General features: G+C 40.3%; 1 protein-coding gene across 6 annotated transcripts in view; it reads right to left on the reverse strand.

The window, feature by feature from the left end:
- The window catches only part of sept9b (septin 9b), a 57,852-nt gene that overhangs the window by 7,194 nt on the left and 38,450 nt on the right, over window positions 1–12,208 (reverse strand). For 4 of the 6 annotated variants that reach the window (XM_038713761.1, XM_038713760.1, XM_038713763.1 and 1 more), the window contains 5 exons: window positions 10,723–10,908; window positions 7,071–7,199; window positions 6,825–6,906; window positions 6,068–6,205; window positions 1,973–2,090 (listed from right to left, as the gene is read on the reverse strand). In XM_038713761.1, the coding sequence (XP_038569689.1) occupies window positions 1,973–2,090; window positions 6,068–6,205; window positions 6,825–6,906; window positions 7,071–7,199; window positions 10,723–10,908 (653 nt within the window). Of the gene's footprint in view, window positions 1–32; window positions 412–1,972; window positions 2,091–6,067; window positions 6,206–6,824; window positions 6,907–7,070; window positions 7,200–10,722; window positions 10,909–11,705; window positions 11,855–12,208 lie in introns of those variants that run through there. The other 2 variants (XM_038713764.1, XM_038713762.1) reach the window with 2 other exon arrangements.

Genomic DNA, 12,208 nt, shown 5'->3' on the forward strand with positions numbered 1-12,208 from the left:
AACAGCTGGACACACTGAGGCCGAACATTTAATAGGAAAAAAAACCTTTTATTCTGTTTGCATGTCAAGTTGCTGCAGGGAAAGTGTGGGGAAAAAACATTTGGCACCAGAGGCTTTTAGTCAATAATCTTCAGGGTCATACAGAGCATGTGTGGCCAAGCAAAACAATCCAGCTACAAGCCCTGCAGCTTACATTCTATGCCAGGGCCTGGTCCAATCCCTGCTTTGTTCTTATTGGACGGTGTTACAAGCATCAGGGGAAAACGGTAGCCAAGACACCCACCCACCGTGCTTCTCTAAAATGAATTAAGCTATTCGTGAAGTCTCAGTCTTGGAAGGAGGGATGGAGAGATAAAGGACCTGATGGAGGAAGGCAGGTGGGCTGTCTGCCTCCTGTGGATTGAGAATTATCTAACAGAAACACACAGAGGAAGGGATGCATGAACATTTAAGACTCAAGCCAGGTAAAGCAAGAAACTGCTGTAGCAAGGAAAACCATGATAACAAGGTGACGGCTATGACATTACAGTGGTGCATTATCAGCCTTGTATGCTAGTTTGCTACAAACGAGACTACTGTAAAATACCAAGCAAGAGCAAAAATACCCTGAGAGGAACAACAACTGACTAGCATACTGCTATATCTAAAATCTGCCTTCAAACGAAAGCCTGCATATCTTTACATTGTTTAGTCTGCATATATTTAAAATGCCTACATTTCACTTTTTCTATAGTTGCTGACGTTAGTGCAGGTACAGTACACCGTGTTCACTATCTTAGTTTAGAGTGTTAGAATTTGCTAAATTAGCATGAATCATAAAATACAGCTGAGGGAGTGTAATAAGTTAAGTGTGTCTAGATGCTCTGTGTAAAAAGTGCAATGAAATAACTTCTGCTATAAACTAAATTACTGGGTCCAAAAATGAAAAGTTAGGGGACCAAAGTCATTAGGATTCATACTCTGGCCATCATGAATATCTGTAACAAATGTAAGGCAATCCACCTAACAGCCATCAAGATATTTCACAAGAAACAAAAATGTGTACTTTATGGTGGTACAAGAGGAAGCAAGGAGATCACAAAAAATTTTCAGAGACATCACCTGGGAATTATGAATGTCTGTACAAACTTTGGTTTTCTAGGTCAAGTATAGTTGATGATATATTTTAGTCTGGAATTAAGAGGTGGCCCGACTGACTGTTAGCATTGCTAAAATAAAATAAGCAGCACTGCTGAACTGTGTGAGCAAACTGTAAAGAGCTCTGGTTATCACCAAAGTATCAAAAACATGGAAATTGACTCTGATTATTTGTAGAAACCAATGAAAAGTCCTTGATTACTAAAATGCTACTTTCTAGCTCCTTTAATTCTGTTCATGTTTCAGAAACGTCATGTTTTCTTTCATGTACCACACAGTGCTGACCTCTCTGAACTTTTCTGACTTTTACAATCACCCAGTAATTCGCTGGTAATGAAGGGTCTGCCCACTCGTTTGGCAACTGGGCAGAGGTTCCCAATCTTAAAAAAAAGACACAAGAGTTGTGGAAAGCCTCTCAGTAAATAAATGCTTCAAATAAATGGTTCTTAAATGTTTCCGTTTGGACTGAGTATGACTTTCGAAGTGTTTCAGTTATAGAGATGATACAGTATTTCCCAGGATGGGTACAGTGTGGGTTTGCCCCGATGGCTTTTGTTTGCAGTACCTGGCAGTTCTTATATGTTACCGACCTGTGGTTGTGGATATGCATGCACAAGTGTTTTTGAGGGGAATCTGCCAACTGTTTGACCCACTGATGTGCTCATCCATTTATTTTAAGCTTACCTTAAAGACCTGCTTCAGGTTTTTGCAGGTGTGATAGGGAGATGACATTAATCAAAGTCACATGTGAAAACCAGTTCCACACACGCACACTATATTTTCAGACACTGCAAAAGCACCTCTTCCATCCACAACAACCACACTCCCTTCTCACCATCTGTTTAAAGTAGTCCCTCTCCTCCAGGGTGAGTGTGTCGGCCTTGGCGATGACAGGGACGATGTTGACCACCTTGCTCAGATGTCTCATGAACTCCACATCCAGAGGCCTCAGACTGGAGGAAGACGGAGATGACTGAGTACAACTTCACTTTATGCATAACTATGTATAACTATATGCATCTGCTGTTAGGGTGCTTCAAATTAAGGTGTCTTGGGCTCTAGGAGGAGCCAGCAAAGTAACAGAAAATGCAAAACAACAACACTGCAGATTCATTGCTCACACAGATACCAAGGTGGGAAACATTTTCTTTTTTTTTTATTCCTACGCTACATCCCACCTGGATCTAAATATTTTCCTTTTGTGCACTCTGTGGTACAGCAAGTTACAGCAAGTTACAGCATGTGAATTCAAGACAAATGTAATGACACATAGTAACCACGAGGGGGCAATCATGGTCTATTCCATTGCATTTAGTCCAGCCTGGAGTTGTTTTCTCATGTTGACACTGCATACTGCATAAACAAATGCTGCAATTATTTTCATACCTCACTGAAACCATTTTCCTCTTCCACCCTCCTACTGTAGGTGTGATTTCAGTAAACTGTACAAAGGCTTGGACATGTATTGATTAGCCCTGTCGTTCTATAACTGCACTGTTCTGCACTGCTGTTCTCCTCCCGTATGTTTCCTATTTCTCTCTGCCCTTCATGTGTTTTTTTTTTCCTGTCTCAGCGTTGCCTCCAGTTGCTCCTCCAGACAGACTCCCCTCATGCTGTCTACTCTGCCCTCTAATTAGACCCAGCCAAGCCAGGCCAGCCTGGTTCAAAGACCCAGGGGCAGCTGGAGGAGAGGCCTGGCTGGTTCTCCACAATGACTGACGACAAGCATGTCACCATGTACATAGGATGAAACACAGGGGAGCATGCATTACACAGAGCAAGATGGAAGACAGGAGAAACAGAGCAGCACAAAGGTAAAGAGGGATGCATTCGACCGGAAATAGAGATCACTACATTTTCATGCATTTTTCAAAGTGAGGGGACACCTGGCATATAAAGAAATAAGATAGCAAGAAATTAAAAGAAAAAAAGACAAGAGGTTAATGATCTGTCTGTTAATGTGAATATAAATAAATAATAATGAAATAAATAATGTAACTGCATACATAAACTGTCTATGTATAGATGCAAGAATGTACAAATTGACATGTGAGCTGCTTCACATGCATGACTGAGCATACATGCACACTTTCATGTGTACACATGTATCTTTGCATGAACATGAACATATGCAGTATGGACAGTAAACATGTATGTATGCAGGCACACGCAGATCTCCACTTAAATGCCCACTTGTATGCACAAATTCTCCTTTTTATGTGGTAAAAAAGATATATAACAGTCCTTTTTATATAAATTGAGAATGATGAGCTCCGCGGTGAAATAAGTGGAGAAAATAGCCAACCTCAATCCAGATAGCTCTCCCTTCCTTCTTTCTTTCCTATAATAGATCCGAAACGAGCTCCAAGTTGATGAGAGTCAAAGTGCAGCCCTCTTTTTTTTTCTCTTCTCAGGAAGAGATGTTAAACGAGGTAACAACAAGACTGCCCAGAGGGAAAACAGTGTGGCTGACTCTGCCATTATCGGAAATGGCCGCTGATGCCAAGACTGTGTTCTGCTTCACTGAGCACAGTTCATCTATCTGAAACCACAGAAGCAACTTAAAAGCAAATTGCTGACATGCAAATTACATTAGAACCTCGATAAATACAAGCTGCTATTTAAAATTCTTTGGACAAAAAGACAATCTAACCCCCCACCCCTGCAGCATATCTCCAATGATGGGCCTATGAGAGCTACAAGGAAAGCTCTCTCATCATAATCCTGCCTGTCATTCTTGGACTGTGGTCACATGGCAGAGGCGTCCAGAGGCTTTTGGCACTGTGTCTGTGTAATTGGTAACAGGCCCTAATTTAAAACTTCAACTGCTGTTACTGTGTGAAATGTACATGGTAAAATAAGCTAAAACAGAATGATACAAAACCATTTTAGAGATCTTAGATTTATTCTAGCACGTTATTTTTCTCATGAACCAGGCTAAAATCTGTGGGGGGACAACACAACGTGTCCAGCACAAATTAAAGTGTTATCATGTTGTTAACTGTTATGAAGGTTAAAACTCATTTATTTTGTACAAAGAAAGCTTGATTGCAAATATGTGCTGTATGTTGCAAGTTGTAAGTCTCTGTGCCAAAACATATGCACACATAGATCCTTGAAAACATGTTTTGGCATAGATCATCTCTATTCCAGGTCAAAACAGTAGCCCCAACAGATGTCTCCTTTGTTCTCCTACCTACAACTCTCTGGTTGGCTGCAACGAAGAGACCACTTCCTGACAGATGTTTGCATCTTTGCTTTCAGAATGAGTGTGTATTTTCGTGTATTCAGGAACATGTTTCAGTAAAGTGTGCATGTCTGGGATGTTTGTGTGTGCACAAGTAGTGACACTTTGAATAGAGAGTCTATTTAGAGACAATGTTTGAGGGTGTAAGAGCTGTGAGAAGGAAGAACTACAGATTCGCAATAAAAAAGAGAGAGAAGAGCTGTTAGGGTGTTGTTGAACTGGGTGCACTGAGCAGCTGTAGCAAGATGATACACAAACACATTCAGGGCATCCATATAAGTTTAGCCATACAAGTGTTAGCATGCCTGCTGACCACGTGAGGACACTCTGCACTCTGCTTTACATGAACAGGGATCCACTCAGACACACACATTCTCTGAAGTAGCAGGTGTGGCGACAAGAGCAGATGATAAAGGGGTCTGTCAGACAGCGGGACACACAGACACACACATGTCATCCCCCACTCTGCAAGAGCGTTTAAGTGGACAACTGTTGAGTTAGTAGTGTGCGGAAATATGAAGCAGCAGTGGATGGATCCGTCATAGAGATATGCGGTCAGATGGTTAGTTAATGAGTGTGTGTTTACAGTTGGTGCGCATGGGTGTTGTGTGTGCTATCTGCATGTGTGCAATGCAATACTCCAATCAAGATCCCTCCACCAACTATAAATTTCTCTGTTTGTGCATTGAGCCTTGCTGTGTGTTTGCATTTGCTCTTTGAACCCCAGTGCAAATGAGGACACACCACTCATCACTGTTAAATTGGACATATTACGACTTGGAGAAAAAGAACCTAAAACAGCAGGACAAATGTGATTTGTATTATCTCTGCCATGGTTGTTCAAAATGAGATGTGTGCTCTCCCAAGACACTTTGGACATGACCAGTTTTGATTCTGCAAAGCCTTTCTTTGATCTATTTACTCAGACACATCTTGTGCCAAATTACACCATCATTTTTGTTACAACCTCCGTGACTTTGATCTGTTAGCATCATTTACACCAAGAATAACTGCTTTGGCTCCAAACTGTCTTCTGCTGGCACACAGGCTCATCAAAATGTGCTCTTGTCAACCACTTGAATCCAGATGAATAATGAAGGCACTAAACTCAATAATCAAATCCAGACCTCTGATGTAGCACTTTGTCAAATTAAATTCAGTCAAAAACACATTCAGCTGTAGTGATAGACTAGATTAGGCAGAGTGAGGAAAGGTAGACATGGTGAGGCCACACAATTTCATAAATGTTAGTGGTAAATACATTAATGAGTAAGCCTATAATCAACATGCTCAGGTAAAAGGTTGGCACATTTTGTATTTAAGTATAATATTGCCTCAACCACTTCAATTTCTCCTACGCTATGCTATAGAAAACCTATAGCATCCTGACAACCATTTCCCTGTCTCGCTACCTCCTTCAACTTTGAGAACCACAGAGTCCAATTTCTTTAAGTAATCTGACTCTTCAAGTGATACTTCAGTGTCTCTGAGAAGAGAATGCATTCCACATGTGGTCACTAGAGAGAGATGATAAAGACATGCTGGAGAAGGACGTGGTTACAGAGTTGTAGGCAGATTATGGGTCGGGGGAAATTCCCAGGAGGCTTGATTTGTCTCTGCAGCTGTGGGAGAAACTGGTGGAATGGGGAACAGAAAGTGGGGAACTTTAATATGCAATCTTACCAGTGTCCTGTCGGCGGTATGAAGTAAATGCAGCAGTGCACCCTGGAGTCTGGGATTCTCTTCTTTCTGTCGATGTTGATTTCCTCCTGCAGGTAGGCTTCATACTGTTCATTGATAAACTTCATAATGGGCTGCCAGCTGACAAAGATAACAGAGTTCAGGAATGAGAAGCTACAAGAACTTTGCATTAGTCTACAATTAAAACGTCTTGCCTGCAGTTATTCAAGCTATGGCAGTAACCGGAGAATTATAATGATACGGTACTCTGGTTCAATGTTATGTTCTTAAACTTTATACTATATACTCTCAAAGAATGTGAGTTGCCAAGTCGTGTTCTGCAAAACAAGCATTTTAACATTTCATCAGTCATGTTGTTTAATGCAGCTTCTGTCTCGGTTACATTAAACATGTTTGTAAAGCCAAAAAGGAAATATGAGATATTTCATTTGTTGGTAAGTACTTTTGTAAATTAATTAATAACATTAAGATTTAAAATTTAAATCTGGTAAATTGGTCACATGTTCTTAAAGAGCTGCTAAGCCTAAAAAAAGTTTCAGTGGCATGAAATTTTCAAAGTTAAAAGGCTCGCTTCAATCATTTCTTGTGACGATGTAAGATGATAAAATGAAAAAGATTACAATGTTTTTTTGATAAAACACAAAACTTTGGCTTTTATAACCAATCCAAAGTGAATAAGTAACCATACACGTGCAATGACGAGCTACAGAGGCCTTCAGATAAAGTAACTTCTGCTCACCAGTCTTCGTTGTTGATCTGATCCCCAAAGCCTGGCGTGTCAATTACTGTCAGCTTCATCCTCACTCCCTTCTCCTCAATATCTGCACAAAGAAAAGCTTTTTAATTAGTATTTCTTTTGGACACACACACATAGAGAGAGAGAAAGCAACACATCAGTAGTATGACAGAGCAGCAGGTAACGCATGTTAATAATGATGCTATAAATATTTCATCTATAGGCTACTAAGCATGAACAATGGCCAACCGTGACTGATGGACTTGATCTCAATGGTCTTGGGGATCCTCTCCTCCGGGTTGGGCTGCACCGATTTACGGCTCACCTTGGATTTGAACAGGGTGTTCATCAGAGTAGACTTTCCCAGGCCGCTTTGCCCTGATCAGGAAAAGACACACAGACACACACAACAGTTAGAGAAACTAGGAACAGATTCACTTATGGTTTTACTCCTGGACAGCCACAAGGGCAAACTCACTTAAGACAAGAGCCTCATTCAACTAAATCTTCTTCTAAGAACTAAGTTTCTTTTAAGCCTTTTTTTCCTCCCCCCAAAAACTGAAGAAGACTGAATATGCCCATGACATCAGCGCTAATGTATGGGTTGTATAGTGTGTTGGTGTATAGGCATGTGTGTTAATAGACCATGACAACAGCAGGACAGCTGCAGGGTCAGACAGACAAGCTGTAGAGGCCAAGAGGACAGATATGTTGTATAGACCACACACATACACACACACATACATGTCTGCTATCATGAACAAATATTCAAAAGCCATTTTAAATTCATGTAATATGACGGTTTGTATTTTCCCTTACTGAAAAGGAAAATATAATCATAAAATCAAATTTAAAAAAATAAATTTTCCCTTGTCAAATACGTAATTACCAACACTGTGCACATGTTAGGTATTAGTACCTCCATGACACATCCATTATAACCTTGTGTATAACCCCACTGAAATACAAAACCTATAGCAAACTGTACTTTTTAAATACATTTAAAGTTTTAACATTTTCCACTGAGGGAGAGATTAGCCGGGGTGACATACAAAATTCCTGAAATAACCGACTCTGATTTTACAGTGTACTGCTATAATGTAATGTAATGTAATACTTTATACGTTTATCTCATCTCTTGTTTGTTTATGTTGTTTGGTATTTTGTGCTTATTTAACACTTGAACAACGGATGTATAGGGTCCCCTAAAATGGCCTAAAAAGCATATTGGTAATAAAAATATTGATTTTCTTTTAAGAAACTTTCAGACACAGTACTCAGAATAATTCTTGCATAAAAAAGATACACACATACCTATACACCCCCCCCCCCCCCCCCCAACTCCTGAGCCTATTAAATTTCTCCCCATATTTCTCTCCTGCCCTCAGTTTACAGCCCCCATGGGCATCCACTGTGGCGTGTGGGGTGTTTGCCAAGCTGCCAGGCCCTCTGTGACACCCAGGGTGGCCTTTTCCACTGTCACACACTTTCTCAAACACACACACTATTCAGCCTATTCATTCGCTTGCATTCACTGTCTGTCTCTCTCTTTCTTTCTTCACACACACACACACACACACACACAGACACCCTTGCTGTTCTCTCTGTGTGGTGAAAATCAAAAGGTCAGCTAGCTGAGGGCAGGGATTAGGCAAATGCTTCTCATAGAGGAGACCACAGTGGACAGGGCCAAGACCACAGCTGCTCTAACCTTTCATGACTTCACTAGCCAGCTAAGTGACAACTTGGTTAGCCAAGGGAAACTTTATTAGAATCCCAAAAGATGCGGTAGATACTAGGAATCTAACAAAGGTCAGGTAAAGAAAACTCATTAAACCTACAGCAAAAAGTAAGTATCTGACTGCATACTAAGCACAAAACGCAGGTCAATACTGGCCTTACAGTGAAGAATTGGACTTCAGTGAGGTGTTAGCCAACTATCTGCCCACACATTATCCAGAACAACTTGATACGTTGCTGCAGTTCAGTATATCAAAGCTTCCTCTAGCAATAAAAATTCGCTTTATGCAGGTTTAAACTCATAATTGTTCTTGTCTATTGTAAACCTTTATTGTGTTCTACTCCAGTGTGCAGAGCAGAGTGTTGGAGTCTTCAAAGTTTAATATATCCTCAAGGTGTCAGAGTACTGCAAGTGGATACATGTCAGCGTTATGTAGAAATGTGCAGTTAGGTAGTGTTGTTTCACTGAGTCACTTCACTTTTTTTATTCCCAAAAACATTCACAGAGTCATATTGCCACTGTGTGTGTGTGTATATATATATATATATATATATATATACACATATATATACACACACATACACACACACACACACACACACACACGTATAAATAAATATAATGCAACAAATGCATGTTTGTCATGCTTTGTGTGCACAAAACATTGCCTTGCCTGAAATCAGACTGACTGCACTCTACAAGTACCACCATGCCCATATGAACCAAACATACACACCGCGGCTTAAGAATCAGCTTTTAAAGGTATTCAGCGTGTGATAAAAACACATCTTGACATTCCTTTCTCTGTTGGCAACATGTGCACAGGTTTGTTTATATGTGCCTTTACATGCATGTACACAGATGCATTTAAGGATAATTGTGCATGTACGAGTGCACAGACATAATGGTGGGACCTAATTGGTTGGCAGTGTGTAGCTGCTCTCTGAGGAAGTGTGAGCCTCAGCTTGTCAGAGTAATCGCCATCATTATGCCACTTTCTCAGCCTGACAGCCTCCTTTTATCCACTCAAGCAAGTGTGTGTGTGCTGTCTGTTACATCATGGGCACACAAAGAAAGCTCGTTGAGGAAGGCACCATGCTGATTGACTCTGGGAACCGCTGAATTAGAACCACACATACAAATACAAGCAGGTTTTCTTTCATTCTTTCTTTTTATGACAGCATAAAAGGTTGGCTGCGGAGAAGTGTCATGATAAATCAGAGAATCTGTGAAGCATACTGTGCATGGCATCCTGTTTTACTTGACAGTAAGAATCAACATGCTGACATATATACTGTATGTTACTTATTTTTGCTGGAGGGATACCACAGTACCATCATAAAGAATCCAACTTGCTTTGTTCTGCAATTTGTGTTGTTGCTGCCTAAACATAAAATGTTTTAAATGATCACCATCTGATTTTTTTTGCTGAATTCAGTACTGAGTCAATAACTCTTGTAAACATTTGCAAGCAATTACAACCTCAAGTCATCTCAGATACATCTGTGTCAGTTTACATTTCAGGAGTTTTATCCAAATCTAACATGATGCCATAATCAAGCTCAAGGTCAAGCGCAAGGTCAGGCTGATCTTACATTATGCCAACCATGACCAACCTTTTCTCATAAAAACATCTTTTTACATGCACTTATTTAGCATTAGCAACACATGCTTTCAACCTTGTACAGTTTCAGACAACACATACCCATGGTAACTAAAGCATAATTAAGTCATAGTTGCTTTCAGGCATGTAAAACTACTTGGCTAAGGGAAGGTGAAGATTGTTGTCAAGTCTGTGCCCCGTTCACTTTGAAGTCTCGTTGTGCTTTCATCACACTACATCTGGCACTGGCACTAAATGTTGACAATGAAGGTATATCACTATTGCAAATTAGCTGCATATGGATGGAATTTGTGGGAAACAAGCTTTGAGTTATAAAATAACAAAACAAATGCGGGGGAAAGTCAAGGGGGGCGAACACTTTCTAAAGAGACTATGAATTGATTTTTTTTTCTTTTTCAATTTGGAGAAAGCCAAGGATGTGAAAACAAAGATCCTGCCCTGTTGTTCTAGGTGTTTTTGTTCTTCTAAACGATGAAACTTTTTGACAGTTTTCAATTAATGTTGAATTAAATGGGTGACGTCTATGTCAGACTCACCCACAACCATGATGTTGAGCTCGAAGCCCTGCTTCATGGCCTTCCTCCTCATCTGCTCCAGGATGGCATCGATGCCCACGTAGCTGAAGTCACTGCCATGGGTCTTCTCTCCTTTAGCTTGTGGGTTGGGAGGGTGAGGCTTGGTGGTCTCAGACATGTTGCTGTGGCTCAGATTGACCTCTGACCCTGAAGGATGCAGATTATAGAGAAAAGACAAAGAAATAAAAAAGATGTTATTGTTAATTTAGGTCTTAGATTTTGTTCTGATTTTAATTTCAACGTACAAGCACGAAGCACAATTGTTTTTGAATGCAGTTAAATGTATAGTGTGCAACTTGCTAATAAAAATGTTGGCAGTGAAAGCAACTGCATGAACCGGTACATATATGCAAATGAAATCATATAAACTGCATAACAGACTAAAGTCAGTGTGAAGATACAGATCTCAGCGGTCCATTTCCTGTGCGAAACAGGATATACCAGACTTTAAATTCACATTTATGAGCACTCGCTGTATACAAGACAGCACTGAAAGGTGATGATCTGTCATTACGCTATCTGCCAAAAACCCAACAGGACGACACAGGCACACACATGTGCAGATGTGCACGTACACCTAAAACAACAAGATAAACTTTCCCCTAACCATTCGATAAAGAATTATTGTTTTCCCAGTGGTCCTTCCTCCAGTGCATACATTCAACTGTAAAACTAACCAATAAATCTTGTGCGAACAGACACACAGCTGCACCTTAATGATGCATAAAGTTCGACTATCAACCAAGTCATGTTTGCAGCACAGCCCACAAGAGCAATTCTGACTTTTCAGTAAAGAATTATGTGTAAGCTGATGTGGAAGCAAACCAAAGTGAAGCATTACAGCTGTAGATTAGAAGTGAATTTCATAATCACAAAAGAATTAGGAAGACAAAATGGGCTTTTCTGGGAGAAAAAATAACTACTAACTACAAATTATGGCTTACCTCACTTTAAGGAAGATCAACTGCAGGAAGACGATGGCTGTGTGCCAAGGCACTGCTGCAACAAGCAAACTGAAACACAGCTCAACTTTGCCAAATGTGCTGGTATGGGCAGAGACTTACACTTCTTAAGACAACATTTCCTGTGCTGTGACACAAGAAACTTGTCGTATCGTACGTGTGAGGTTTGCAGCCACAGACACTGCAAACCAATCACCTGTAAGCTTTTTTGCTGAAGAACACAACATTTTTGCAACATTATGCCTGTTGGTGATGTGAATATAAATGAAGCACAAAATAACAGTGGAACATTTTCTGATATCTAACTTTCCTGCTCAGAGTTTTGCCTTCCTGGGCACTTAGATAAGATGGAAAGTGTGAGATGGAGGTACAGGAGACAGTGGGAGGCTGTGAAAGTGATCTTGCTAAGAGTATTAATTTTTGAAGTACAGACTCTCCAGAAGAAAATAATCCCTTCTTTTGGCTCTTTGTGACTTTGTCGTGGG

The sequence above is a fragment of the Micropterus salmoides genome, unplaced genomic scaffold (assembly GCF_014851395.1).
Source record: "Micropterus salmoides isolate LMB-PRFRI ecotype aquatic unplaced genomic scaffold, ASM1485139v1 Ms_hic_scaffold_12, whole genome shotgun sequence".
Lineage (NCBI taxonomy): Eukaryota > Metazoa > Chordata > Actinopteri > Centrarchiformes > Centrarchidae > Micropterus > Micropterus salmoides.